This window comes from Plasmopara halstedii, assembly GCF_900000015.1.
Source record: "Plasmopara halstedii genome assembly, contig: Scaffold_1594, whole genome shotgun sequence".
In the NCBI taxonomy this organism is placed as follows: domain Eukaryota; phylum Oomycota; class Peronosporomycetes; order Peronosporales; family Peronosporaceae; genus Plasmopara; species Plasmopara halstedii.
In genome coordinates this window covers 133,925-157,752 of record NW_020188505.1, presented here as the reverse complement: position 1 = coordinate 157,752, position 23,828 = coordinate 133,925, and the positions used below count along the sequence as shown (strand labels likewise).

At 41.7% G+C, this 23,828-nt stretch overlaps 7 protein-coding genes across 7 annotated transcripts; 2 read left to right on the top strand and 5 right to left on the bottom strand.

Annotated features, from left to right (window-relative positions):
• Window positions 1–905: 905 nt before the first annotated feature.
• Window positions 906–1,817, top strand: PHALS_01813 (uncharacterized protein; the record flags this gene model as incomplete). The annotated part of the gene is made up of 2 exons (XM_024716276.1): window positions 906–1,067; window positions 1,146–1,817. The coding sequence occupies 2 exons, from the start codon at window positions 906–908 to the stop codon at window positions 1,815–1,817; spliced, it is 834 nt and encodes a 277-aa protein (XP_024581891.1).
• A 217-nt stretch (window positions 1,818–2,034) lies between these two features.
• On the top strand, window positions 2,035–3,237 carry PHALS_01812 (uncharacterized protein; the record flags this gene model as incomplete). The annotated part of the gene is made up of 1 exon (XM_024716275.1): window positions 2,035–3,237. One exon carries the CDS (start codon window positions 2,035–2,037, stop codon window positions 3,235–3,237), a length of 1,203 nt encoding a protein of 400 aa, XP_024581890.1.
• A 226-nt stretch (window positions 3,238–3,463) lies between these two features.
• PHALS_01811 (family 31 glycoside hydrolase) lies at window positions 3,464–6,628 on the bottom strand (the record flags this gene model as incomplete). Its single annotated transcript, XM_024716274.1, has 1 exon — window positions 3,464–6,628. The coding sequence occupies one exon, from the start codon at window positions 6,626–6,628 to the stop codon at window positions 3,464–3,466; it is 3,165 nt and encodes a 1,054-aa protein (XP_024581889.1).
• Window positions 6,629–6,948: 320 nt separating this feature from the next.
• PHALS_01810 (uncharacterized protein) lies at window positions 6,949–10,037 on the bottom strand (the record flags this gene model as incomplete). Its single annotated transcript, XM_024716273.1, has 6 exons — window positions 6,949–7,069; window positions 7,145–7,287; window positions 7,348–7,476; window positions 7,542–7,602; window positions 7,669–8,501; window positions 8,568–10,037. 6 exons carry the CDS (start codon window positions 10,035–10,037, stop codon window positions 6,949–6,951), a joined length of 2,757 nt encoding a protein of 918 aa, XP_024581888.1.
• Window positions 10,038–10,152: 115 nt separating this feature from the next.
• Window positions 10,153–16,130, bottom strand: PHALS_01809 (Ankyrin; the record flags this gene model as incomplete). Its single annotated transcript, XM_024716272.1, has 7 exons — window positions 10,153–14,010; window positions 14,067–14,576; window positions 14,682–15,118; window positions 15,178–15,508; window positions 15,583–15,686; window positions 15,755–15,866; window positions 15,927–16,130. 7 exons carry the CDS (start codon window positions 16,128–16,130, stop codon window positions 10,153–10,155), a joined length of 5,556 nt encoding a protein of 1,851 aa, XP_024581887.1.
• Window positions 16,131–16,344: 214 nt separating this feature from the next.
• Window positions 16,345–18,747, bottom strand: PHALS_01808 (PLC-like phosphodiesterase, TIM beta/alpha-barrel domain; the record flags this gene model as incomplete). The annotated part of the gene is made up of 1 exon (XM_024716271.1): window positions 16,345–18,747. The coding sequence occupies one exon, from the start codon at window positions 18,745–18,747 to the stop codon at window positions 16,345–16,347; it is 2,403 nt and encodes an 800-aa protein (XP_024581886.1).
• Window positions 18,748–20,691: 1,944 nt separating this feature from the next.
• On the bottom strand, window positions 20,692–21,774 carry PHALS_01807 (hypothetical protein F443_09693; the record flags this gene model as incomplete). The annotated part of the gene is made up of 1 exon (XM_024716270.1): window positions 20,692–21,774. One exon carries the CDS (start codon window positions 21,772–21,774, stop codon window positions 20,692–20,694), a length of 1,083 nt encoding a protein of 360 aa, XP_024581885.1.
• Between the last annotated feature and the right edge of the window lie 2,054 nt (window positions 21,775–23,828).

Below are 23,828 nucleotides of genomic sequence, written 5' to 3'. Positions count from 1 at the left end.
TTCCTGATCGATATTTGACTGGATTGGGGACATATAGTCTACAGCAGCAACCAGCTGACACGTTTGCTGTTGGGTCATAGAGTATTAATTATGTTAGCAAACACTCATATGGGATTCAAATGCTTCTTTGTGACCAATGACTTCTTAGGATGGTCGACCGATTATGGGTCTTGATTGTCGGCCCGTTCGCAGTGAATGCAGATATGCCAAAATAGTGAGTTATTGCACTTCTCGTTCAGCTTAATATAGTGCAGCGTGCTCACCGACGAAGACGGCCCGCTTCTCATGTGCCATAATATTGTGATCGCGAGGACGGATCTATTGATCATCAGCAGGATTACAATATCCAGGTGATGACAGATTTGATTTATCCAAAAACTTTACGTAATAAATACATTAAGGTATATATTGTCTGAATATTTTTGGAATTTGCTACAATTTAATAATCTATAGCTTTTAAAGTTTGATTTGTATTTATATTACAAATAATTGGTCTGGCAAAATGCGCATATCTTCATTGGTCAAAAATAACATCTTCAATCAAGGTTAAAACAAAAACCATTGCGTGCTATCACTATCTTAAAATTGTACCTTCACAAAAATTGTACGATTCTGTCGGGCAGATCAATTAATTCCGCCCATATTTCCAGTCTCCTTAGAATTTTGCTAAGAGTTTTGCTACAAAATGAGGCCGTATGATCAAGAATCACTTCTCTGACATTCTGTGCGGGTGCTCTGATGAACATCAAGTGACTTGATGTTCATCACTACCACAAATAATCGCAATTTCTTCAGAGATAGACCAGAAAAAGGAGAAAATTTGATATTTGCGCTGGTTATAGTATAGTAGTATATTATTATTGTGTGATATCCTTGCTTGTTAATATTATAGATGCCTGGTCAGCATGTCGAGCAGTTATAAGCAGAAGAAGCTGAAGACTCTGGCAACACGCAAAAAGACACGCAAACGCCGCATAGTCGAAGGTCTTACACCTGATGATGACTCAGGTCGCTTGCTTCAACCGCCAAGCACTCGCGATCCGCGGTGGAAGAAACCATCGATCGAGGTAGTTGTCGCCGATGTCATTAAAAGCAAGCGACAGAAGAAGACTGAGAAAAAACGGCGTAAACTTGCTGTTAGCCAGAACGAAAATGTTGGCAAGGACGACTCGATTGAAATAGCTCAACAGGAATTTGTCAGCAATGATGACAAGCCAGAGGGTGTGCAATCAGATGAGATATTTGATAATGATGCACGTTTTGAGCTGTTAAAAACACCTCTGTGGCTATGCAGTTCATCGGATAATGCGGTGGCTAAAGCGGTCGCGAAGCACACAGAGATTCGTTGTATGGACAAAAGACAGAAGGCAAAAGTGCTTATCTTGGTGGATACACGATCAATGTTTAAGCTTGTGAAAAAGAAGATGAATATTCATACATCAATGATCAAGATGAAGAGCAAGCGTGGTGTAGGCTCAGGAAAAAAGCCTGAAATGGGTTACAAAACCACTGGACTGGTCAAGACGCCATTGGACTGCTTTAAAAGTGTGAATAAAACCGTACTTGAGGAATACAAGAGTGGAAAAGTGTCATCTATTCTTGCTGAGGACTTGACTTTCTATCCGTATACGGAGTTCAAGGTGCAACATGTGATTTTCGTGGCCAAGCAAGCAAGTTCAGCTATCAACTTGGATCGCAATTTGTTACGAGATATTCAGCTGCACTTGTTTGTCGTTGGTGATACAAAGGGAGGAATATCTGAGGATGACCTCAAGGCGCTTCAGGCTGCATACGATGTCACTGTAGATGATAGCTAGGTAACCAGAATTTTATATTAGACCAAACTACTGTTTCTGTGATATTTTACGCTCATAATGAGTCCGCTTTAACAATTTAACTTGGTATCAGTATGTCTCTGGTTTATAAATGTATTGTAGTCGTTGGTAGGTAGCAAAAAGATCGTTTGAAACGTACGCCCGCTGTTGCTCGAGCAAGTGACCCCACTATCTTCTGTTCTTTGGACAACAAACAACTATGGCAGATGTAGGTGTCCCAGCTGGTGGCGTAGGTGCCGAGCCCATTGTTGCGCCTAATGTTTGGTCCGACCATTTGGACAAGACCGATTATTCACTGCTATTTGGACTCCCATTAGGCTCTCTATTGGTGATTACGTTCGTATTACGCGTCCTATGGCGTCCAAAGTCTGGACCAAAATTTAGACTACCGAAACAGGTGCCAACCTACGGTAGTGTAGGAATGGATGATGATAGCTACGACTACGACGGTGACTCGAATGACCTCATTTACGCTGGACAGGTAGCAGGTCGCTACGATACGCGGTGGACACGCACGTTTGATTTCGTCTTTCTTGTGGGTATGACGCTCTTTGCTGCGGTACTTACAGGCCTCACGACGGTGCTACAGCCTGATTTATGGAGCAATACAAGTTTTTGGTTTTTCCTGCTGCCAAAGGTCCTCATTATGATGGGCGTTTCGACACTTGGAGGCATCATCTGTCGCTTCTTCTGTATCATTGACGATGCTGGATACGTCATTACTGAACGTAACTCCGTGTTTAAAGTCAACTACACGAGAAAGTTTCAGCTACTGGCGGCATACCTCGTGCCATTACTCGTTAAGCCGGATGAAGAGTCATGTCCCGAGTGCGATAGTTCCTTAGCACTGGCTTGGGGAGATTTTGTGACACTCTTCTGTTTCTTACTTATGATTAAGCCCATTCGCGAGCGTTCAACGCTCTTTATGCTGCAATTTAATTCGCTTGATCGACCTGAAGACCGACCACATACGCTTAAGTGGATTGTGGCAGGGAATGTGTTTCCAGGCCTCTTTGTGTTGCTGTTCTTTCGCTGGCTATTTGCCCGTACGACGCAGTCCGATCTTATTTTCATTCTCGTTTTTGTAACCAGCATCGGTGATGGATTAGCTGAACCCATTGGTATTGCATTCGGAAAACATAAATACTCAACAAGTACGTGCTGTTCCAAACGCAAGTACACGCGCAGTTTTGAAGGCTCCGCTTGTGTATTTTTGTCCGGCATTGTATTTCCAGCGCTCCAATATTCCGATTTTGAGACGCCTATGCAGCTGTGGTTAACAATGATTATCCTGCCTTTCGTCGTGGCTTATGCAGAAGCAACGGCACCCCACACGATGGATGCCCCAGTACTTATGGCAGCTACTGGGCTTGTGCTGTACACCATCATCCATATCTTTTAAATAACCAAGTTAGCTTTCTATCCATTATACGACCAGAAATAGAGGTTATGAACCCATTTGTGATATTGCCTTGATAATTGTGTAGAATTTTGTATAGTATAGGCCTTCGATTTAGTCGATAGTAAAATGCTTGATTATTAGATCTGGCGCAAGATATATCAGAGCTTAACACTCCTCCCCAAAATAGTAATTTAAGTAGCTAAATATTACTACTAAAATTTAATACTTATTTCCACGTGATTGTGAAGCTCGAGTCGATACTCTGATCGACGACTGATAAACTAATTTCGAGACATTCCGTGGTGGCATCATACGCAGATATATCACCGAAAGATACACTCGAGGGTGGTTCATTCACACCGAGTATAATCACTTTGTTTATCAAGCTGGAATGTGCACTAGTGTAGTCGTTTTTTATGACCTTGGATTTGAACGAACCGGCAGTTGCAATAAATTTGACAATCGTGGCGTTCGGGTTACTGATCGTCTCACCATCGTCGAGATAGAGATCTCCGGTAGCACTTCCATTATTTGGTAATGCGACAAGGATGTCAAAGGGTGTTTGGCGGGTTGCCGTGCTTGTGAGAGCTGGCTGATGCATAGCTAGAATTGTTCCGCCACGAATATGCACCGGCATATCATACAGCGTCACTGCCGTCTTAAAAGATTCACCCGAGCTGAAGACCTTGGAATAGTCGAGAATATTGTACCAGACGCCAGCAGGGTAATACCCCTTAACCGATTTCGCACCCTGATTCACAACCGGCGTGACTAGCAATGCATTTCCCAACATAAATTGATAATTGATACTATGGGTGGCTATATCTTTTGGGAATTCCATGAAAAGTGGGCGAGCGATAGGAAGACCCTGAATGTGCGCGTGAAATCCGAGCGTATACAAATACGGTAGCAGACGGTAACGCATACCAATGAACTTTTGGCCTACTTTAGTCACCTCAGGCCACATGTAAGTCTCTTGAGACGGAGCTCCGAGGTTGTTGTGATTACGAGCAAACGGATAAAACGAGCCTAAGGCTGTCCAACGTGCACATAATTCCATGTTGGATGCTTCCAGGAAACCGCAAATATCGGCGCCAACCATCGGAATGCCAAACAACCCGAACTTAAGAATTGCAGGGATCGACCAGCGCAAGTCGTTCCATGTCGCTGCATTGTCACCAGTCCAGTGTGCAACGTGAACACCGCTTCCAGGAAATGTTGATCGAGAAAGTACAAACGACCTTTTGTTCGCTAATTCTTCCTGAATTGCATTTGTCACAATGGACTCAGCGATACCATACAAGTTGTGTGCGTCGTACTCGCGAATATTGCCGTAATGCAACGCACTAGCTGAAATACCTTTGTTAAAGATATCGTCATTGCTGTCAAAATTGTTGATTGCAAACGGTGGATTGTCATATTTATTACCATTGCCAGAACAACTTAAACAGCATGTCGTGATGGCATCGATACTTCCTGTGTTTGGACACGTGACACCAGACTGGCGAACACAAGTGGTTCCTGGACAAAAATTCGCTAACTCATTCATGTCGATCCAAAGACCATCAAAGTCAAAATTGTCGTACATAAGCCGAAGTTGTTCGCCCCAGTAGGACTTTGCCTTTGGGTGGAAGAAGTCCGGAAAGACGGTAGGACCTGGCCACACTTGGCCTAAATATGGCTTGCCACTTGTATCCTTAATAAAAATGTCCATGGAAAGTCCTTTTGAATACGCAAAGTCGTTCGTATCGTCTGGAATACCTGGATCAATGATTGGCACGAATTTCCGTCCACTTGCATGAATCTCATCCATGAATGCTGCCATCTTGGCTTGATGGAAGTTCATTGGATTAACTGTAAAGTCGTGGAAATTGTGCATGTAATCAATGTCAGCCCAAATGACATCCAGGGGCAAAAGATTGCTTTTGTACTTGTTCACAACTTTTCGAAGCTCGTCAACAGAGCCATATCCCCATCGACACTGGTGAAATCCGTACGACCAGTATGGCATAAGTTTTGGACGTCCTATGAGCTTCGTGTACTGTGACATTACATTTGTTGGGGTTGGACCAACCATGATGGTAAAGTCAAGCACACCACCAATTGTCTGGTACACGAGGCGTCCACTGTCCATCGTCACATCCATACCATTACTGTTAAGCAGCAACACACCATGTGCTTGACCAGCACTATTAATGCCGAGAAAGAAGGGATGAGATCCATAAGTATTGACGTCAACTTTCGAAGAGGGTTGGTCACGCCCCCACAGCGTTTGCTTATCACCCGTCGCCATCTTGAAGTTGTCGCGGGTACTCTCTCCAATACCGTAAACACTGAGATCACTGCCAAGCGCTGTTGCTACTTGCAGATATTGATCCTTTACCACGAGCGGAATGACAGATGAGTCAAAGAGCATGTAGCCGTCAGATTTACGCACAACCTTGAACGTAAATGGGTTCTGCGTGTAGATAAATGTATACGACGGATTTGCTGCGGGTGGTGCTGCTGTGTTATTCAGTCCGAGCGTACCAGCAGGGAATAAGCTGGTGGGTACTTCCCAGCGTTTTGTATTCCCATCCAAGATCTTTACACGTACACTGTCACTCTCTGTCTTCATCACCGTCACAACAAGTGCCGACAAGTCAGTGCCGTAAGGAGTCGACGTCGAGCCGTTATTAAGCGCTAGGCGAATGGTAAGGATACCTGAGACTTCAGTGGCCGACATTACAGAGTAACCCTGTCCATTAACGTACCGCTGGACTGGAGGCTTTGCCGTGTTCTGATTCACGAATGCGTACGTACCTGGCGACTGTCGATTGTAAAATGTGGTTGAATTACTATCCCAAGCACGGTGACCATCATTGAATGCAATGTCTACACTACTCGTTGATGGAATAGTGTACTGGAACCAGCCGTTAGCAGCTGAAAACTTGCCGCTGTACGTGCTAGGCGACATGGCGAATCCGGGGACAATAGTCCAATCCTTCCCTGTGTTAAAAGTGATGTACGGCGTGGTCCATGTTATTGGCTGGTAGAGGATATTGTAGCTTGTGCCATCGCTCGGGCCGACAAGATCTCCCGACTTGAAACCAGAGACTTTCGTTACTATAGAGTAGATACCAGGAGCCAAGACTTTGTAGCTTGAATTGTTATTATTATCCAAGGCAACGCCACTACCGTCGGTAAAGACAAATTCGAGTGAAGTGACGAATGGAACGTCGTACTGAAACCAGCCGTCATCAGATGAATAAGCAGATCTATTGCTAGCGAACATAGCGGCACTGGTCAAAGTGGTCCAGCTGGCGCTAGCATTCTTGTAGTGAATAGCCGGCGTGACCCACTGATCTGTTTGGAACAGAATGTGCACGCCCGTACTCCCGCGTGAGATCATCTTTTGCGCTAGTATAGGGCATACCAGCAGAGAGGCCAGAAATCCACAGCAAAACATTAAGCGAGGTAATTGAGCCTTACACAGCATCATCTTGCCGAGAAAGAGAGAATTGAATTTTGGTTCAAAGTGCGAGGCATCGTCTTCCACAGAAGCTCATCGCGTGGCTTCAAGTGTGAACAATCATGGATTGTCCTTGAACCGGATCGATCAGATCTAATTGTAGAATGGCAACTGCGTCTCCGTAAGTTTTTGTAATTCTGATAACGTGTTTGTGATTTCTACGAAACAGACCAGATAAGAATTTGTATCATTAGAATTTATTATTCACGCAGCAAATCGCGACCTGTAGGTGCAGGAAGAAATGAGTTGGAACGAGTTGACTTTCCCAAGGTACAACCAGCTAACAGAGCTTTGATCATTTCAAATTGTAATATTTCGAGTCTGATGATACTATTAATTTTTTTGTAGATTTTGACAATAGCACGGTCCAAATTCAAAAAAACTAATATTACTTACTGACTGCTGTCTGTTATTTTCATTACTGTAGTATTGTCGGTCGAGGAGACTGCACACACAGTTCCCGGTCGACGATGCCAATTTACTTCAGCGTTTTGGTCATAATTTAATGTAAATTTCATGAGGCATGTAGCATTAAGTTTCTGTGATGACACAATTCATACGTCAATTAAACCAAACGCTCGCGATAATGATAAGCTTACCCTCAACACAGCTTTGTATATTACAGGCTCATGTATATGGGCTTGCCCTTGAGTCTTAATATCTAAAGCTTTTTTTATCATATGATGTATCTTTCCAGGGTCTGCAAGCGGATCCATTGTTAGAATTGTCTGACAATATTTAAAAAGAAACCATAAATTTCGCATCAGTTCAAATTCAACCGAAAAAGTCGTACGGTTTGTATAGTTGCAATCGTTAAAATGCCCTTATGCTCAGTGTCTCGCTGCTCTAATTCACTACATCACAGAAATGATGATGTTAACTTCACTCTATACAAACAAAAGTAATACCGACATTTTTACCTCAGTAACAAAGCGTAATAGTCCTGAATTTCCTTAAAATGCTGGGCTCGTATAGTCTTGACAAAAAATCCAAGCGGGTACTTGTCGTTCATTGGAATGACATCATCAATATACAAAATGGAATCATTTCCACCACGTTTCATCTTGTGCATATCACGAATAATGGACTTTTCAATCGCCTGTAATTGAGTTGACGTCTTAAGCGGAAAAAATGTCCTTAATGCAACCAAAGCGTCTTTTAACAGTAAACGTCTCTCACCAACGAAGCTCCCAACATTGTAAAGCTCACAAAGTCGAAGTAATAATTGTCGACACTTCAGAATCATCTGTTCCTGGTCTATATACACGAGATCGGAGACAGCACCAGTCAAACATAATAGAAACAATTCAATCTCCGAGTCCCAGCTAAACGTTTGAAGAGCTAGTAGAATATTGTAGCCCCATTCAGCAATCAATGGCTGAAATCCATACTTCCGATAGAGCTTCTCGTAAAGTATTTCCTCCAGAGGAAGACGTTTTAATGGGTTACGCTGTTCTCGCTTACGTTTTTCAACCCACACCTTACGCACCACTTTGTCGACATCGATTTTCCGAAGAACTTTTCGCTTTAACTTTCCACAATGACGCAAGAAATGTGGCACGCCTTCATGCATTCCAAGCGCCAAGATATACTCTTGTTTCTTTTTCGATGGGGATCCAGAAGCTGCTATTGCGATTGAATCTGCATCTAAGACATTTAACAGAGATAGTATCGATTTCCTGCGAGCAACACGATCAAGTTGATGATGAAGAATGTTAAGTTCGACACGTGCTTCCTCGACGTCATGCCACATCTGTTCACCAATAAGAGGAAATTAAAGTAAGATATTAGTTGTTTAGCTAGTCATCATCACACGTACACGACTCAGATAAAGATTAGCACCACAATGCTTTTGAAGACGCTCAATCCAATGTAGCATTTCTTTCACGAGATTTTTCGTCTGCCCACTAGTATTTTTATTATCACTTAGCTCCTCCTTGTCTGTACGTTCGAGTACTCCAGTTTCAACAATATCTGAATCTCGATTAGATGAATCAGTCATGTCCTGCATAGTTTTACTTTCAACCATTTCCCATGGCGGCTTATATACCAACAACTCCGGCGTCTCCGCTACAATACGATCCCAATCAGGTCTCGGTGTGTAACATGCGCGAGTTCGTTCGTAAGCTTCGTTTAGTTGCTCATGATTAGCACAAACCTCATTCAGCTCGACTTTTGCTTTCTCATGAGCTTCAACATCTCGCGCATATTGCGTTTCTAAGTCCAAAGTCTCCTTTTTCAATTTACAAATCTTGTCTTCTAAACTTCGATTCTCTCTTTCAGCATTTTGTAATTGTAAAGTGAGTCTCATGTATTGTTCTTGCCACTTTTTCTCCTCCATGTGCCGCTTTAAAGGGGCAGTCGACATGAAATCCAAGTAGAGCTGTCGATTGCGAGCTTCTTTCAATTGAACTTGTTGATTCGCAAGCTGGAGCTCTAACTTTTCACAATCACTCTGATAGTTCTGCTCTTGTTCAGTCAATAAAGAGTAATCGTGCTCTAGATTCTGTACGATGCGTTGCTCACCTTCACTTTCTGCACGTGCATACGCACGGCGCAGGTTACTTTGAGCAAGATCATGCTCTAAAAGTTGCAATTGCGCTGATAAATCCTGTTCAAGGGACTTTTCCATCGCAAGTTGAGTGGTCAAACGTAAGCGTTCCTGTCGTTGCAGCTTTAGCTTTTCCTGCATATCGGCCACAAGAGAGAAATACTCAACCATTCCAGTTTCACTTAAAGGAATTTGATTCTCTACTGGTGAGTCTGATAAAGAAGATAAAGTCAAGGATCTTAAGTCTCCACTCATCTCTAAACTCGGAGATGAATAAATTGCAGTGTGTAGAACGTCTAGAATACTGACAAGAACAGCTTTGTGAAATTCATTTTTCATCGTCTGTTGCCATTTCGTTAGCGCCTCAAAACATTGAGCTGTATACAATTTCTTCTGGTGCAGATCGGGTTTCATTGAATCACTAAGCCATGAGTGATCGAGACGAAAGCGCGTTACAGCTACATCAGACTTCAATCTTACTTGAGTATATCGAGATTTTGTTGCTTGGCTCTTTCCCAGAGTCTCTTTCTGCGAATTGCGAGTAGTTTTGGCATGTACTGCCGGAAGAACGCTCAATGTCTTGCCAGTAGCGAATGTTCGTGCAGATTGAGATATTTCAAAGTTCGATGTTTTGTTATCATGAAGAGAGCTCAGATTCAATTGAGGTATATGATTTGGTATTTTCAGAGCAATACTCGCTGCATCTTCGGAGCGCTTGCCTTCAGACAAATGCTCCATTACCTGAAAATGCTATCTATAGGCCCCATTCTATTAACTCAACCTACTCTAGCGTTACAAAGCCAAACAGAAAAATTACTTCGGCCTTCCTTACTCACTTATTCTATATAAGTCGTCAAGCATCTTCTATTGTGTTGACATGCAACGCTACTAGTTCTGCTACTGTTTCGCCAGAAGCCGCTTTGCTTTTTCGAGGTGTTTTACTCTTGCATTTCCATTGAGACCGAGTCTTATAGTGACGATAACATTCATGACGGTGGGGTATTTGTTGAAAAACATGATATAGTGAAGAAGGTAACAACTGTGGTGTGTTGTCAGACTCGTTATTTGGTTCGCTAACCTGAAAATAATTTCGTAGTACTTCGAAAAACAAGCAGAGTACATTATCGCTCTTCTCCAGCTCCATTCTTACACTTTGGGTAAGAGATTCATCAGAACTTGCCTGCACCACTGCTTGAAAACGTTCAAAAATGTCGAAATTCCTTTGTTCTTCTTGCAACAAGGCACACGAAGGCACATCATAGTCATTTATCTGAAAACCCTCTTCGTTCGTATTGACTGCTAAATTTTGACTGTAGTCGTCGTTTACTACTACGACGTTCGTTGTGCATCCTTCCAAAAGCACTTCAGGAGGCAAATAATGATCACGTACAAGCTCTTTCAAAAGATCGCTGTCGACATTGTCAACCTTGATCAGCAATTGCAAAGGAGACACTCCTTTTGCTGCTCCACTCGATAGTTGAGTAAACTTCGCACCGTGATCAAGCAGTAATTTAATCATCTTGATATTCTCCTTTTCGCACGCCAAATGCAGCGGAGTAAAACCATCTCCTGATCTTTGTACATTTGGAAGCACATGTGGGCTCGATAAGAGGGTTTCGGCCATATCATAATTGTCGTACATGACTGCATAATGAAGCGCAGCCGCATGCATTGGCTCGGTCATGCTATCGAAACTATCTAAGTCACACTTGGATGTTCGTAGTGGTAAATGCACACGCATGTTTGCCTGTTGTGTAATCAATTGTCTTACCACCTCAGTTGACTGACCAGCAGCACAGGCCAATGCAAGTAAAGGAAGGTCGTTTCCTTCAGGGTCAAGAGAAATATCTGGTTGAGCTAATAACAACAAGGCAAGTGTGTCGTGTTTCAACTGCAGAGCGTAATGCAAAGCGCTGAACCGGTTCCCCATAAATATGAAGTATTTCCAACGGTGAGAATCATCAAAACACTCATCAGCTACCTGCAGCTTTTCGCGAGCAACATTATCTAGATGCTGACCATTTTCCAGAATGATGTGATACTTTCCATCATTAGATCTCGTCGATACATATGCTTGTCTTCGATTCTCATTCGTATCGAGAAATAAAACAAGAGACTTGGAAGGAATTATTGGCAAAGAATCGATGAGAATATGATCGTGAACTGCATTGATGTTTAAATTTTTCGACTTCTCTACTGAATGATTTGGATTGCGATACTCCAACAACACCTTAATAACTGGAAGATTAGTACCATTCACATCAGTTTTAATCGCCAAATGCAGAGCATGTAGATTGTCTTTTGTGATCATGCTGATATCAATGTGCCATTCTCGAATGAAATATTTCAAAATTTCCGCTCGTACATGACCATTCGTTTTAAACAACTTTATTAAACTATCGCTCAGGCAAAATTTGGATGGGAATTGATAGCATGCCCCACACGAAAAGTGCCAAGGCAAGAAGTTGCCATGAAATGAGGTAGTAGCAAGAATTTCTTGGGGATTTGAGAGCTTACATACAATTGGCTCAGGCATCACAAGACTGAGAAATCCAGTTTTCAGTATCTGTTCAACCACTAAAGTTTGCTTCTCTTCAGCAGATTTATGCTTTCGCCAATCCTTGTGAACTCCAACGATCTTTGGGTAGTGCGAGGCTTGCAAAAGAAGCAATTTAATCATCTCAATTGCTTCTTCATCACTTTCATTCAAAGTACCACAAAATCCTAGACACGCATAGTGCAAAGGCAAGTGTCCGTGCATACACTGCACATTCGGATTTGCTTCGAATTTGAGCAGTACTTTTGCAATGTTCGTGTGGCCATACAACAAAGCAAGGTGAAGTGGAGTTTGTCCAATTTGATTACAGCAATTGACATCCGCGGAATGTTTTCGAATTAAATCTGATGCAGCCTTTTCCAGACGTGCCCGGTCATTCAAATGAGATTCATAACGAAAACAAACATCAAGTCCACGTAATTTACAACGCACAGTAGACTGAGAGAGCAGAGCATGGAGAAGGAAATTACCCTCGGCATTCGATACATTCACATCGACTTCAGCCTCCAAGCATACATCCAGGCATTGAAAGGATCCGTTTATTGTATCAAGTTGAATTAGAGCGTTCATTATGAGTGCATCTTTGGGCTCCCCTACGCAAGTGTACGTGCTTGTAATCAAATCATTCACTTGTCCTTGCATCGATGATACGAGAGCACAATTCCAAACGGTGATATCGTGGCCATCTGTCGTGATAGCATCAACGTTCGCACGTGCTTCAAGCAGATCAATCACCATTGAAGTGTTTCCAATCAAGAAGGCAATCATCAATGGTGTCAATCCTCCTGATGACACCGTTTCAGATGAAGCCCCTACACTTAGTAACATCTTAACTAACTTCGATTGTTCAAGTTCAGTAGCAAGAAGCAGTGCAGAATATGACATATACCCGAAACGGGGGATGTCAAACTGATGATTAAGAAGTTGAGCCCACTGTGTCTTGTATGGTAACTTTAAATCGGGCGTCTCACTGCTTAATTGTCCTTCAGAACTCATTGATTCTTTGTATTTTGTCATAATCATTGCATCTTTCTCTTGACCTAAAGTGATAAACTTCTGCAGTAAGTTGTCAATTTGCGTTGTAAGAATGCAAACACGATTGTTTGAATCTTCTGTTGCTTTTGGAAGTCGAACGGTATCCATGAAAGCTAACAGCACGACTATCATTCCACAACCAACACCAGCATTGATAAAGCGGTCACTTTCAGTAATAACAATCTGAGGAAGTGACGAGAACGAGTTCACAACAGGTGCAGCGTCTCCACCTTTTTTAAGGTTCTTAATAACTTCTTTAGGAGGTTCAACCGTAGCTTCCACGTGATCACTTGTCATCACTGTAATTAAGCGCACAGCTGCTTCGATCTCTAAGAATGAAGTGTCGGGAGATTGGAGTACGTTCAAAAGTGGAAGAAGCAAAATTGTATGCTCCATTTGACGGGAAGAATTTACAGATAAAGGCCAAGTTTCCGCCGTCAATGTTGAAAGACAACCGTCGCTTTGATCGTTTAGACCTAATGCTTGCACTTCGCTTCTTGCCAGCTCGAGCATTACTTTCATTCCTTTAGGAGTCGTCATTAATATATCAAGTAGCTCTAAAAGCGATACACACACAGCTGGATTGACGCCCATGAACTGCGAAATCAGTTTCAATACTTGCATAGATCCTTCCAAAAGACCAAGCATTATGGCATCACCCACAACTGACGATTTCTCATGATCTGCTGAAATTTTCTTCTTGCTCTCTCCTGCTGTCAGCAAAGCCCCAGATTTTACAGGTGCAGCAAGTTTAGAAACTGGAACTTCGAAAGTATCAATAATTGGTGAAATGTTCCACTTTTGATAAGCTCTTGCCAGTGCAGCAATGGCTTCCGAAACAGCAAGAAGCACGTCAATGCTGTCAATGTTGTAAAATAATTCTGACCCAGGAATTGGCGTTAATGCGATCCCGTCTTCGTAATTGTCGACTTCTTTAAGTTCGTAAACATTCTCATCTTGATCAGGTGAAGTCTCGATGGATTTAGTTTTCGATATATCTGCACGATTCTCGATACAAAGTGAATCTTCAAGATCGTTTGAATCCTCAGGATTTTCTCCAGTCTTATGTAGAAACTGAAATAGCAAGCTTATAAGCTCACTACCGGGTCTACCACAAAGCTACAAGATCCTGTTAAGAGACTATTAGCATCATTAAATCAGCAATACGAACGAACCTCGAATGCTTTTGGGTTTTGAAGCACAATGGCATGAATGCTTTTGGCAAGAAATGCAAAGAGCAGTGAATGAGTGAAAGGCGTTGTAGCCAATATCTTTAAAAGTATCGAAACAGCTCGTTCACCTAACGCATTGGCGTTTTCGGGTAAATCAACTAGAGCCCCAATCCATCGAAGAATTCGAAAAGTTAATCCTTTGTTTGCACTTTCATAACTGGTCTCCAGAAGAGCCAAAAGTGTATCCACCGCGACAAGAGGCGGCATTTGTAAAGTGAGAGATGGAGCAGCACCATTTTTGGACTCACCACTTTCAGCTTCATCTGAATCCAACGGAATTGAGACCGCACAGATAATACAAGGATCGAGTTTACTTGAATATTCTGCTTTGTGCGTTTGTCCAGCCTCAACTCCTTCATCGTGAATTCCTTTCGCCGATTCAAAATCATCAATGATATAGATAGTATGCAGAAGCCTGTCTGCGATTTGATGATGCTGATGAACCTCATCCACCTTGAGAAAATCAAGCAAAATTGGAAGGAGACCCTTTGCCTTTGCATATGCTTTACATTGTGCATTATATTTGATCAATCGACCGAGACTGGAGAGTATGTTAACACATCGCTCGATACTGAATGGAAAGAGATCTGCTAGCAAAGCAGTATTGGCCGCTTTTGTACTAGCTGCAGCGGTTGTACCATTTGTCATTCGTGTGGACTCAGTATGATTTACTCGTGATGTTAAGGCAGTTGCAATATCGAATTGAAGAATGCCAATCATTGCCTCGATTACATCCATCAAAATGATGTGATCATCTTTGTCGGATTCAATTTTCGCCATTTGATATCTTGCAAGAGTTGTTCGTACAAATACTTGACATAGGATTACAATGCAGGAACCTAAAACTAGAGCATCGTTAGCTGATAACGGGCTAGCACCTATTCCTTTGGTAGGCACGATAGTGGAAATCTTATGAAGTATTTCGTGAGCTTCTCGAATCGCGTTACCCAATGCATCAATAGCAACATTCTTTATTAAGATATGCCTTCCAGACTCTACATACCAGCACAGGTTCATATCAGTGTTAGTCGACCTTAAATGAATTGTGACTCACCAAATTTCGAAAAGGCTTCAACGATGTTGAGTGCCGGACGATGAAAGCGTCGCTCGGAGTGCGACAGAAGTCCTAAGCTCCGAGAAATGACATTTTCAAAGTCAAAGCGGCACATAGTTTCATCACTTAAAAAACATTTTATAGCTGACGCAAGACACGAAAGTGCTGCAAACTGCAAATCACCATCTTCACTTCCCAAACAGCTTAACAATGATGAGCAAGTCGATTCAATTGGCATGAACTTGGATAACGTCGAAGTGTTTTCCTCCAGTTCTGTAAACAGGATACCGTGAAGGTTTAAAAGGCGGTCAAGCACTTCGATTGCTTTGATCTAACATAACAAACAAAATTTAAGAAGTTATCAAGCTTCATTGTACAGTCGATAATTGAAAAGTAGCGACAAACTCGAATTTCTGAAGCCAAAGCTTTCATACTGAAAAGAACTACGAACGGCTCTCCTGCCTTCCATGCAGCATCGTGACTTGTACTACGCTCAAGTATATACTTCGCTTTATGCACAACTCTTAGCTTAAATCTTTCAGCTTAAAAGTAGCCACGACAATAATCTAATACTGACCATTGAGTTCAGCGTGAATTACTTCTGATTCTGGATTGATACTCTGCGTTGCAGATGAAGGTGAAATGAGCGTGAAGAGGGCAACAAGAGTTTCCATGACGAGCGCAGGAGTCTGAACAATCAACTAAGTTAGCAACAGAATGGTTCGCAGAGTTTTCAATGATAGTTATACTTTAGTTCTTGAAAGAAATCCCATCAGAAGAGGAAGCACCTCCAGCTGCTCCCGAAAGAATCGATCGTTCCGAATGCAGAATTGCATTGCCTCTATCTTCTTACCAACATCTTTAAGTTTTAATTGCTTGACTTGCTTCTTCCATAAAGCTGCTCTAGTATTCCTGCTTGTGTCAAGTTGATTCTGTGTTAAGATATCCTCCATTCCTCGAGTCTTTTAGCCTTGCGTCCTTTAAGGTATCAAATTTGGGTTTACTTTACATGAAATATAAAATTTGAGAAGATCTTTATAAAGGTTTTCTTCATGTACGCCACAGTTTGTATACATGATATTGACAATTAATCGACTTTCGAAGGGTAAGTAAAGAAATTCTAATTTGTAATCTGCAACATAAATTGTGCTTAAGTGAATTGGTAATTTACTTCGTACCACTAGGAATCTTCACATTAATGACCACAGACGTGCCTTTGATCTTTTGAGCCACAAGAAGTTGATGAAGTAAATGATTTTGATACGGATCTGTTGGACCTTTGAAAGTTGTTTGAGAAGAGCAGCGCATAGCAAATGGCTCAATACTCCACGTCAACTTTTGCTCATTCCAACACGCACGAAATCGTTTTCGAGCGGTTGTACTAGCTACCCAACGACCATTTGCATTCATAAAGACATAAGCATCAGGATCTGTCGTACTTGGCTCATCTTCTGCCCATGACCACACCAATGCCGTCATCTTGGAAATATCAACATTGTCAAGTGCGATGAGATTCAAGTCCCATCGCAGAAATTTAGGAATAGTTTTCGCATCGTAGAGCACAGGAAGATCTCTTGTAAGACGTCCAGATGCTGAGAGAGAGATATAACGCAGTTGCTCAGACCATGTTCGAATCCAGTTATATTCGCTGTAAATAGTAATCCCATTGATCTCGTGATTCTTGTCAGGCACATGATCAAGAAAGTCAGCTCTGAGCTCTTCTACATTATTGCATACTTTGTGGAGATTAAAAGCAACCCTCGTCTTAGCATTCGATAGAGCCAATACTTGATATCCAGCCTTTTGAAAGTTAGAAATACTAGCCCCTTTCCAATAATGAAGAGCCAAATCATCCAGCATTTCTCGTGGGACTAGCAATTCGCCAAACACTTCAGTAAGCAAAACGTCAATCGCTCCAAACTTTCGTGTTCGCTTCATATCATCAGCTGTATCTACGTAAACAAACACAAATTCATTTGGATTGGTATCAATCCACGCCTTGATCTCTTTAAATGTGTCCCTTGTCAAAGGTTGTTCCGAAGCTTTAATTCCAGAGACGGAGGGAAAACATCCAAGTAATTCTGGCCCCCAATTGTATTGGCCATAGTTACTGAGTGTCTTACCAAATAAAGCAGCTATCTCGGACAGTGTCTTGGATTCGAGATTACCACAATGTCCTGTGTGAAGATCATTCAGAAAATAGTGCGTGTCAATCTCGACAAATCGGATGCCAACATTGAGCTGGTCAGTTAAGCTTAGCATTTGATTATTCGTCTTTGTGTAAGACCACGGTTTGTGTGGACTTGCATTTCGGTTAAAGAGCTGATCACGATTACCAAACCCATTTGCGAGTGTGATAGCACTATTGTGCGAAGCTGGAATTTGGGCCAAACAAAGTGGACCTTTAAAAGCCAAGTTTTGTTGATACTCTAATGTCGATCGAAGCCAGGTCGGCACGACGACTGAACCTGTTTCGCACACTTGGCTACAAATGGTGTTGTCTCCATTGCATTTCCCCACCATCTTACAGTCAGTGTCGATTAATTCGTTCATATCCGACTTAGCAGTACCAGGATGACGCAACATTTTAATGTCATCGGCCATTCCTTTTGGGTCTTTGCACTTATCACCTTCAAATTCGCAAGATTCTGTTCCTGCAAGTGTGTCGACAAACTTTCCTCTCGCAGCATCAAAGACAACCATTCCACTCACAATATCCCAAAAGTTATCACTCGTAATGTACTTGAATGCTGCTTGAAAAGTCTGGATTAAAGGACGCATCTGATGAATGCAGCAGCCAAAATTGATCGTTTTTGCTCGTGTCCGTGAGGCCGTATCCGTATAGGATTTTCCCGACAATCCTGCGCATTTATCTCCTCCTCCAATTGTCATGAATGGGAAGACCACGTGGTGAAAGAAATCAAAAGTCTCCACTGTATACATTGATGTTAGCTGCGAATACATGTCATATCCACACGAAACATCTCCTTTCTTGGAGCAAAAGAAACGATTCGCACCATCAATGAGTTCATTCACGACATAAAAGTCCAATTTTCGATTTGGAGGTACCACAATGTTAAGCAGCTCAATCAGCTCGCTGATTTGAGCACAACACACATCATCTTTCAATAATGCTGGAAGGAGTTTAGGAATCACCTTTTCACCACAAGGTCCGATAGCATCGCTAAATGCATCGCACAGATTGTCCATTGTACCAACAGTTTGATTTGCCATGTATTCGTACACGAGTGGAGAAATCTTAGCAGGATTCGCAGCAATAGAGACCATCAATTGATGTAACTTTTGAATATCTTTATTACGAAAGAGATCATAGATGTCTAAAACGCCACAACTGCTCCAAAGGGTGCTAGCAACGGCCTTAACAATCGTTCCAGCATTGTTAGCTACACATGTGTTCAAACCAAATGTTGTTGGCAAGTCGTTAACCAGAAATTTTAAATGGCCGCTGGTGATGTTGCATACTTTGGCCTCCGTTTTCATGGACTCAACGGTCGACGGGAGGCCAAACACGCCCACGAAGACGAACGCTGTCACTCGGGCGAGAAACATCAGGATATGTGCTTGTAGTTCTGGTTCCGATTTGAGGACTAGCATACCATCAGGTGATAAATGACACCGTATGTTCCTGAGAAACAAAATTGCAAAGTTTATGAACCGACTTTAAGGCAAGGCGACATCATAGTCCTGCACTTGATAAACAACCATAAAGAAGGACGAGATGTCTTGCAAATGATACCATGATGATGAAAGTCTTTATGATTAATATGTGAGGAGTCTCGGGTGTTGGTGAAGATGCACGGGATATGAATAGCTGTCCAGTTCATTTTTTCAGAATCTGGTTTGACGAATTTCGGGCACTTTCTGCCGACCAGACTTTGACTTTTTATAGTACCACTCTCAAGAGCAAAGTCTGGGTGATTGAACTCTTAGTATTAGTATGAATAATTACATAAGTTTTTCTTCATATTGGGAATAGTAATGTTTTTCAGAAATATGTAGAGATTAGTACTGATACCATACTGTTTGCGTTTTTAACCCTATTGTCGGTAAAGGTGAGACCAGCTTAAAATGCCTCACAGTTGGATGTTTTAAGTGACGTAAAATGTATATAATCCTTGCCATGTCAGTACATGTAAGAGACGACATTTGCGTACTTTACATATTGTAACCAAGTCGGAATATTTAGTCCATCTCACAAGCTAATTAGCAGAAAAAGGAGATATGCGGAATGAGTATTGGCATTTTATTTGTGAAATGCGGCAAGTTTCTACAAGATATAGAGAGTCAGACGTAAGTTGTCTAGCACCTTTCTGGTTGAATGGGCTTCACTCTCGATACATCTGAACTATTTCGTGAATGCTCCTGGATGGACGGCAAAATGAGTCAGGATTTAGTGATTCATGATGGTAAAATTAGAGGACAGATAGAAAGAACATTATAGATGAAGATAACACTAAATTACTTCTTTGCGATGCAAGAAATGTATTGACATAAGTTATATGCCAGGACTGATTACGTATCCTCTGCAAGCTCTATAGAAGGGAGAAGCAATTCTATTCATATATGCAGCAAAATATCAGAAGTAAACTATGTATCGACGATGCTCAATACTGCGTGAAGGTCGTCATCGAGCTGAGGGGACACGGTCATGTGAGTCAGATTAATAGCTGAGACCTTGTTGGACGATACAGAAGTGATATTTGTACCAAGATTTTATTGATTCCTAGAATTTATCCAGCTTCATATTAAATTGCAAGCGCATCTTTTGTATATTTTGACGCTCAGGAAACAACATTTTGCGTTTTTTAGTAAACCCTGGCAAAAGCTTGCCACATCTGTATAACAATTACTTTGTTATCTCAAGTGTTATGCTTTGTAGAAGGTCAATGTCCTAAGAAAATCTACTGCAACGAAATAACTCTCAAGTGCTGTTGCCGTTACCATTATATTGTGCTTTATTGTGCATTCCCGAATTTACCATGCAACAGTGTTTTTTCCCTGACTTTTAAGTATCTAGCATTCTCTTAACTTTTCTAAGTGGAGCTTCAGCTTACGTGTAATTTATAACGATGATGAATCTCTTTATCTCTACTTGCATTATCGTGGTATTGTATTAACGAAAGCTCTTAATGAGAATGAGTAATGATCAAGTGATGCTCAAACCAATAAATCTACAGCTTGTCTACGCTCAAAAACAAATTCATTGCCGGCTTCATCGTTACTTCGTGTTGTTGTACGTTTGATAGTCTATTCCCTTGGCCTTCTACGGTGAAGTTTCATCTTGTAAAGTTACCGTACGACAAAATAGTGGACTTTATAATCATACGAGTACTTGACCCCACAAAAAAGCTTTAGCTCCAGCAGCCTTCCTCTTGTATGAGTTCTCTATCTGAACAAATAAACGCAAAACTACGAATGCAGCGTGACTGCTGTTTGTAAAACATATTTATTTCGTAAGACTCCATGAATGTGTCTTGTACAAGGTTTTGAGTATCAATTTATAAGACGACAATGACTTGGTGTACTCCTGCAGCCGACACATATCCCCACAGTCTTTTGACGACCACTGGCATCTTCTACGACCTCCAAATGATGACAAGCATGGCAAATGGCGTCACCACACGCCATACAGTTATATCGCCGAGTATCAAGTAGCTTTACTGCACCAAAGTATTTACTGCAGCACTGGCAAAATTCGACTTTTTGTTTATCAGTCCATTGAGACTTCGGTACAAATGAACTTGAATCAAGACGTGGTCGAGTACGAAGATGCTCAATAATACGGCCAAGAACCTCGGCAAATCGTGGCATATAGTAACGCGTTGTAAGCCGTGGAGCAAGTCCTCCAGCCTCAATGCCAACAATGTACACGATCTTTGTCAAAGCTCCGGGTTGGCCAGAATTCTGAACGAAGTACCCGGAACGGAACATACGCGTACGTATAAAACCTGGTGGTATATCCAACTTGGATATTTCGGAAAGATTAAGCGAGTCCCAAACGCAATAGCCAACCGTCGATCCGTCCGGAAATTTGACGACGTTGGTCGATACAACGACACACATATCACGATTATTGCGCTGAATGGATTTTGTTTTAAACGCAGTGTAGCGAATATAACACGACCGCATGGGAAAGTCGCTTGACGGATGTTCTAGCACAGTTAAGACCCGGGCGTCCATTATATTATCATACATGATGCGACACCGCTGTAACAGCGTCTCGGTGTCGGAGACGACAAAGAGTTTGATTACCTCCTTCACGGAGGCTTCGGTGTTATCAACGCAACAAAAGCGTTTTTGCTCCTTGGTCACACTCTCTTTGTCTTCGTAGTACGTGATGCTATCTTTGCGCATTTTGGCACGCCAATACACGTCTTCGGTGCCTTCATGCATCATACTATCCAGAACATCTTCCACAGCTGTCGCAATTTGCTTTCTCAGCTTGTTTTTCACCTGATCCGTTAATTCCAGAAATTTCGGAATCTTACTAGTAAGTGACAGATGCTCTAACTTCGATGACGCAGATTTGAGCAGCGGTGCTGAGGAAGTTAATTTCGTGATGTTGGAGCTCGGCATCTTAGTACCTCAAGTCTGGAATTTGAAATTATGCCAGTCAAGTAATCAATCTCGAAACTGTACAAAGATCATCGAGGTATATGGTACTATCCCAATGGGGTGCATGAATTTGTATTGCTGGGTCGTAATCCTCAAGTCGCAGTCTAACCACAAACAAGTCAATTCTCAGGAACACGCACTGGCTAGCACACCTGAAAATTCCTGCTTTCCTCAGATCTGCTGTCTCTATTAAGCTCAAAACAATGATTATTCCTCTTTTATGACTTGTACCTTTTACAGCGTTAAAAAGTGATCGCAAAGCGAAACGCTAGAGATATTGACAATGCAGAGAGATATTGACATGGTTATTAAAAGGGTTTGTTTAATAGACAGTGAACACTTGATCTCTTGTTCGAAAAGTACAAATTGTTTTCGGTGTCGAAAGAGAATACAGTTTCTCAAATTTTAACTGCTTCAAAACTTACATGTATGTAACAATCAACTGCAACTGCCTAACCACGAACGAGCACGGATATTATGTAGTGGCTCTTAGCGGTATGCGTTACACTATGAAGTAAAACTCCATTTCCTGCTACAAGCAGCAGGAATCAGATGACACTTTCCACGCAAACGGCTTTGTGCTGCAAGTGCGTCAGAATTTACCACTTTTAGTGTCTATTGAAGTAAATGTCTTAGACTAAAGAGAATTGACATTTACATGCGTTCAAGGTCGCTCTACGACAAAGTATATAAGTTGCTGAAGAAGTTGAGCCACTGGATGATGATGACTTGATCTACCAGTTTGTAATGAGGCAGCTACTGTATATACATACATACTTACACATTTGGTACAATTGTATCACAATACAATGAATGGTGCGAAATTTGCAATACAGTTGGTGTAATCGTAAATATTCAGGAATACCGGAAATGTCGGTATTTGTAATGATTATGAATCGGTTACAAAAAACACGCTTTTGATTGAGTCTTTGTTTTGTGCTTTCACGGTGCAGTAAGCAGATGCACAATATTTGGGTCCGATACGTAATGGAAGAGAAAAATTTCAGCGAAAGCAGATTAAGAATAATTTACTTTCCAGGTTTTTCCTTTAGACCCTCTCTTTGTATGATTATTGTTTTTTTGTTCTGAATATTTCTCTTGGAGTTTGTCGATTTGCCATTTGCGTCTGTTGGTTCATCTGATTTACGTCAAATCTTACGTACCGATATGGTAAGATATTCTTCGAATTAGCGATCCACAAAATTTACGCCATCCAGTACTACCAACTCTCTCAGTTATCATTGAGCTTCCCCATTGTGTTGACCCATCCCAAAGTATCTTTGCGTACCGACGATTATGGCTAGGTGTTGTTACAAGTGCCTCACCACACCGCCAATCATGAACCGCATGCCATCGACCCTTAGGTTATACTACCTCTTCGCATCACTCAATTTACTTTTACCCCAACAGGGCCTGATCCCACAATCACAGACTTGGAACAGGGATAGCTAGCCCACTGCACCAGATAACATGTGACGGAATGTGAAGAGTTAGTGAAACTCTTGAGTTTGCACCTTGATTTCATTATGAATTAAGGGTTGTATACCACCAAGATCGCAACGACAACGACCACTAAGGTAGACATTCCGATTGCTATAGTGAATAGTACGATAAGTACGGTAGGTACGCACCTTGCTGGATATAGGTTATTCTCTTACGAGCAGGTATGTCAAAGTGCAGAGAGTCGAGAAGAATTTCCAGGCGCAGTGGTCTCTCTTGGAGTCGTCAATTTCGCGCAGTGACTAAAGAATTTAGATAAGTGTGATCCAAATGAGGCCACATCTTAGTGGGTGAGAGTGTAACCAGACAAGTACTGTCATCTCGTGTGCTTAATCCTTACACATTTGGGACATTCTTATTAAATCTAGCAGGGAACATAATTCAAAACTAGTATTACATTTGTAATTGTTAAATATCCGTTAGTACCGGAATATTGAATTTAATGAAGATTTCTGAGCAATCTTTGAAAATGAGGGGTACAAGACACACGTGTGCTGAAAGATAGTAAGAAGTTT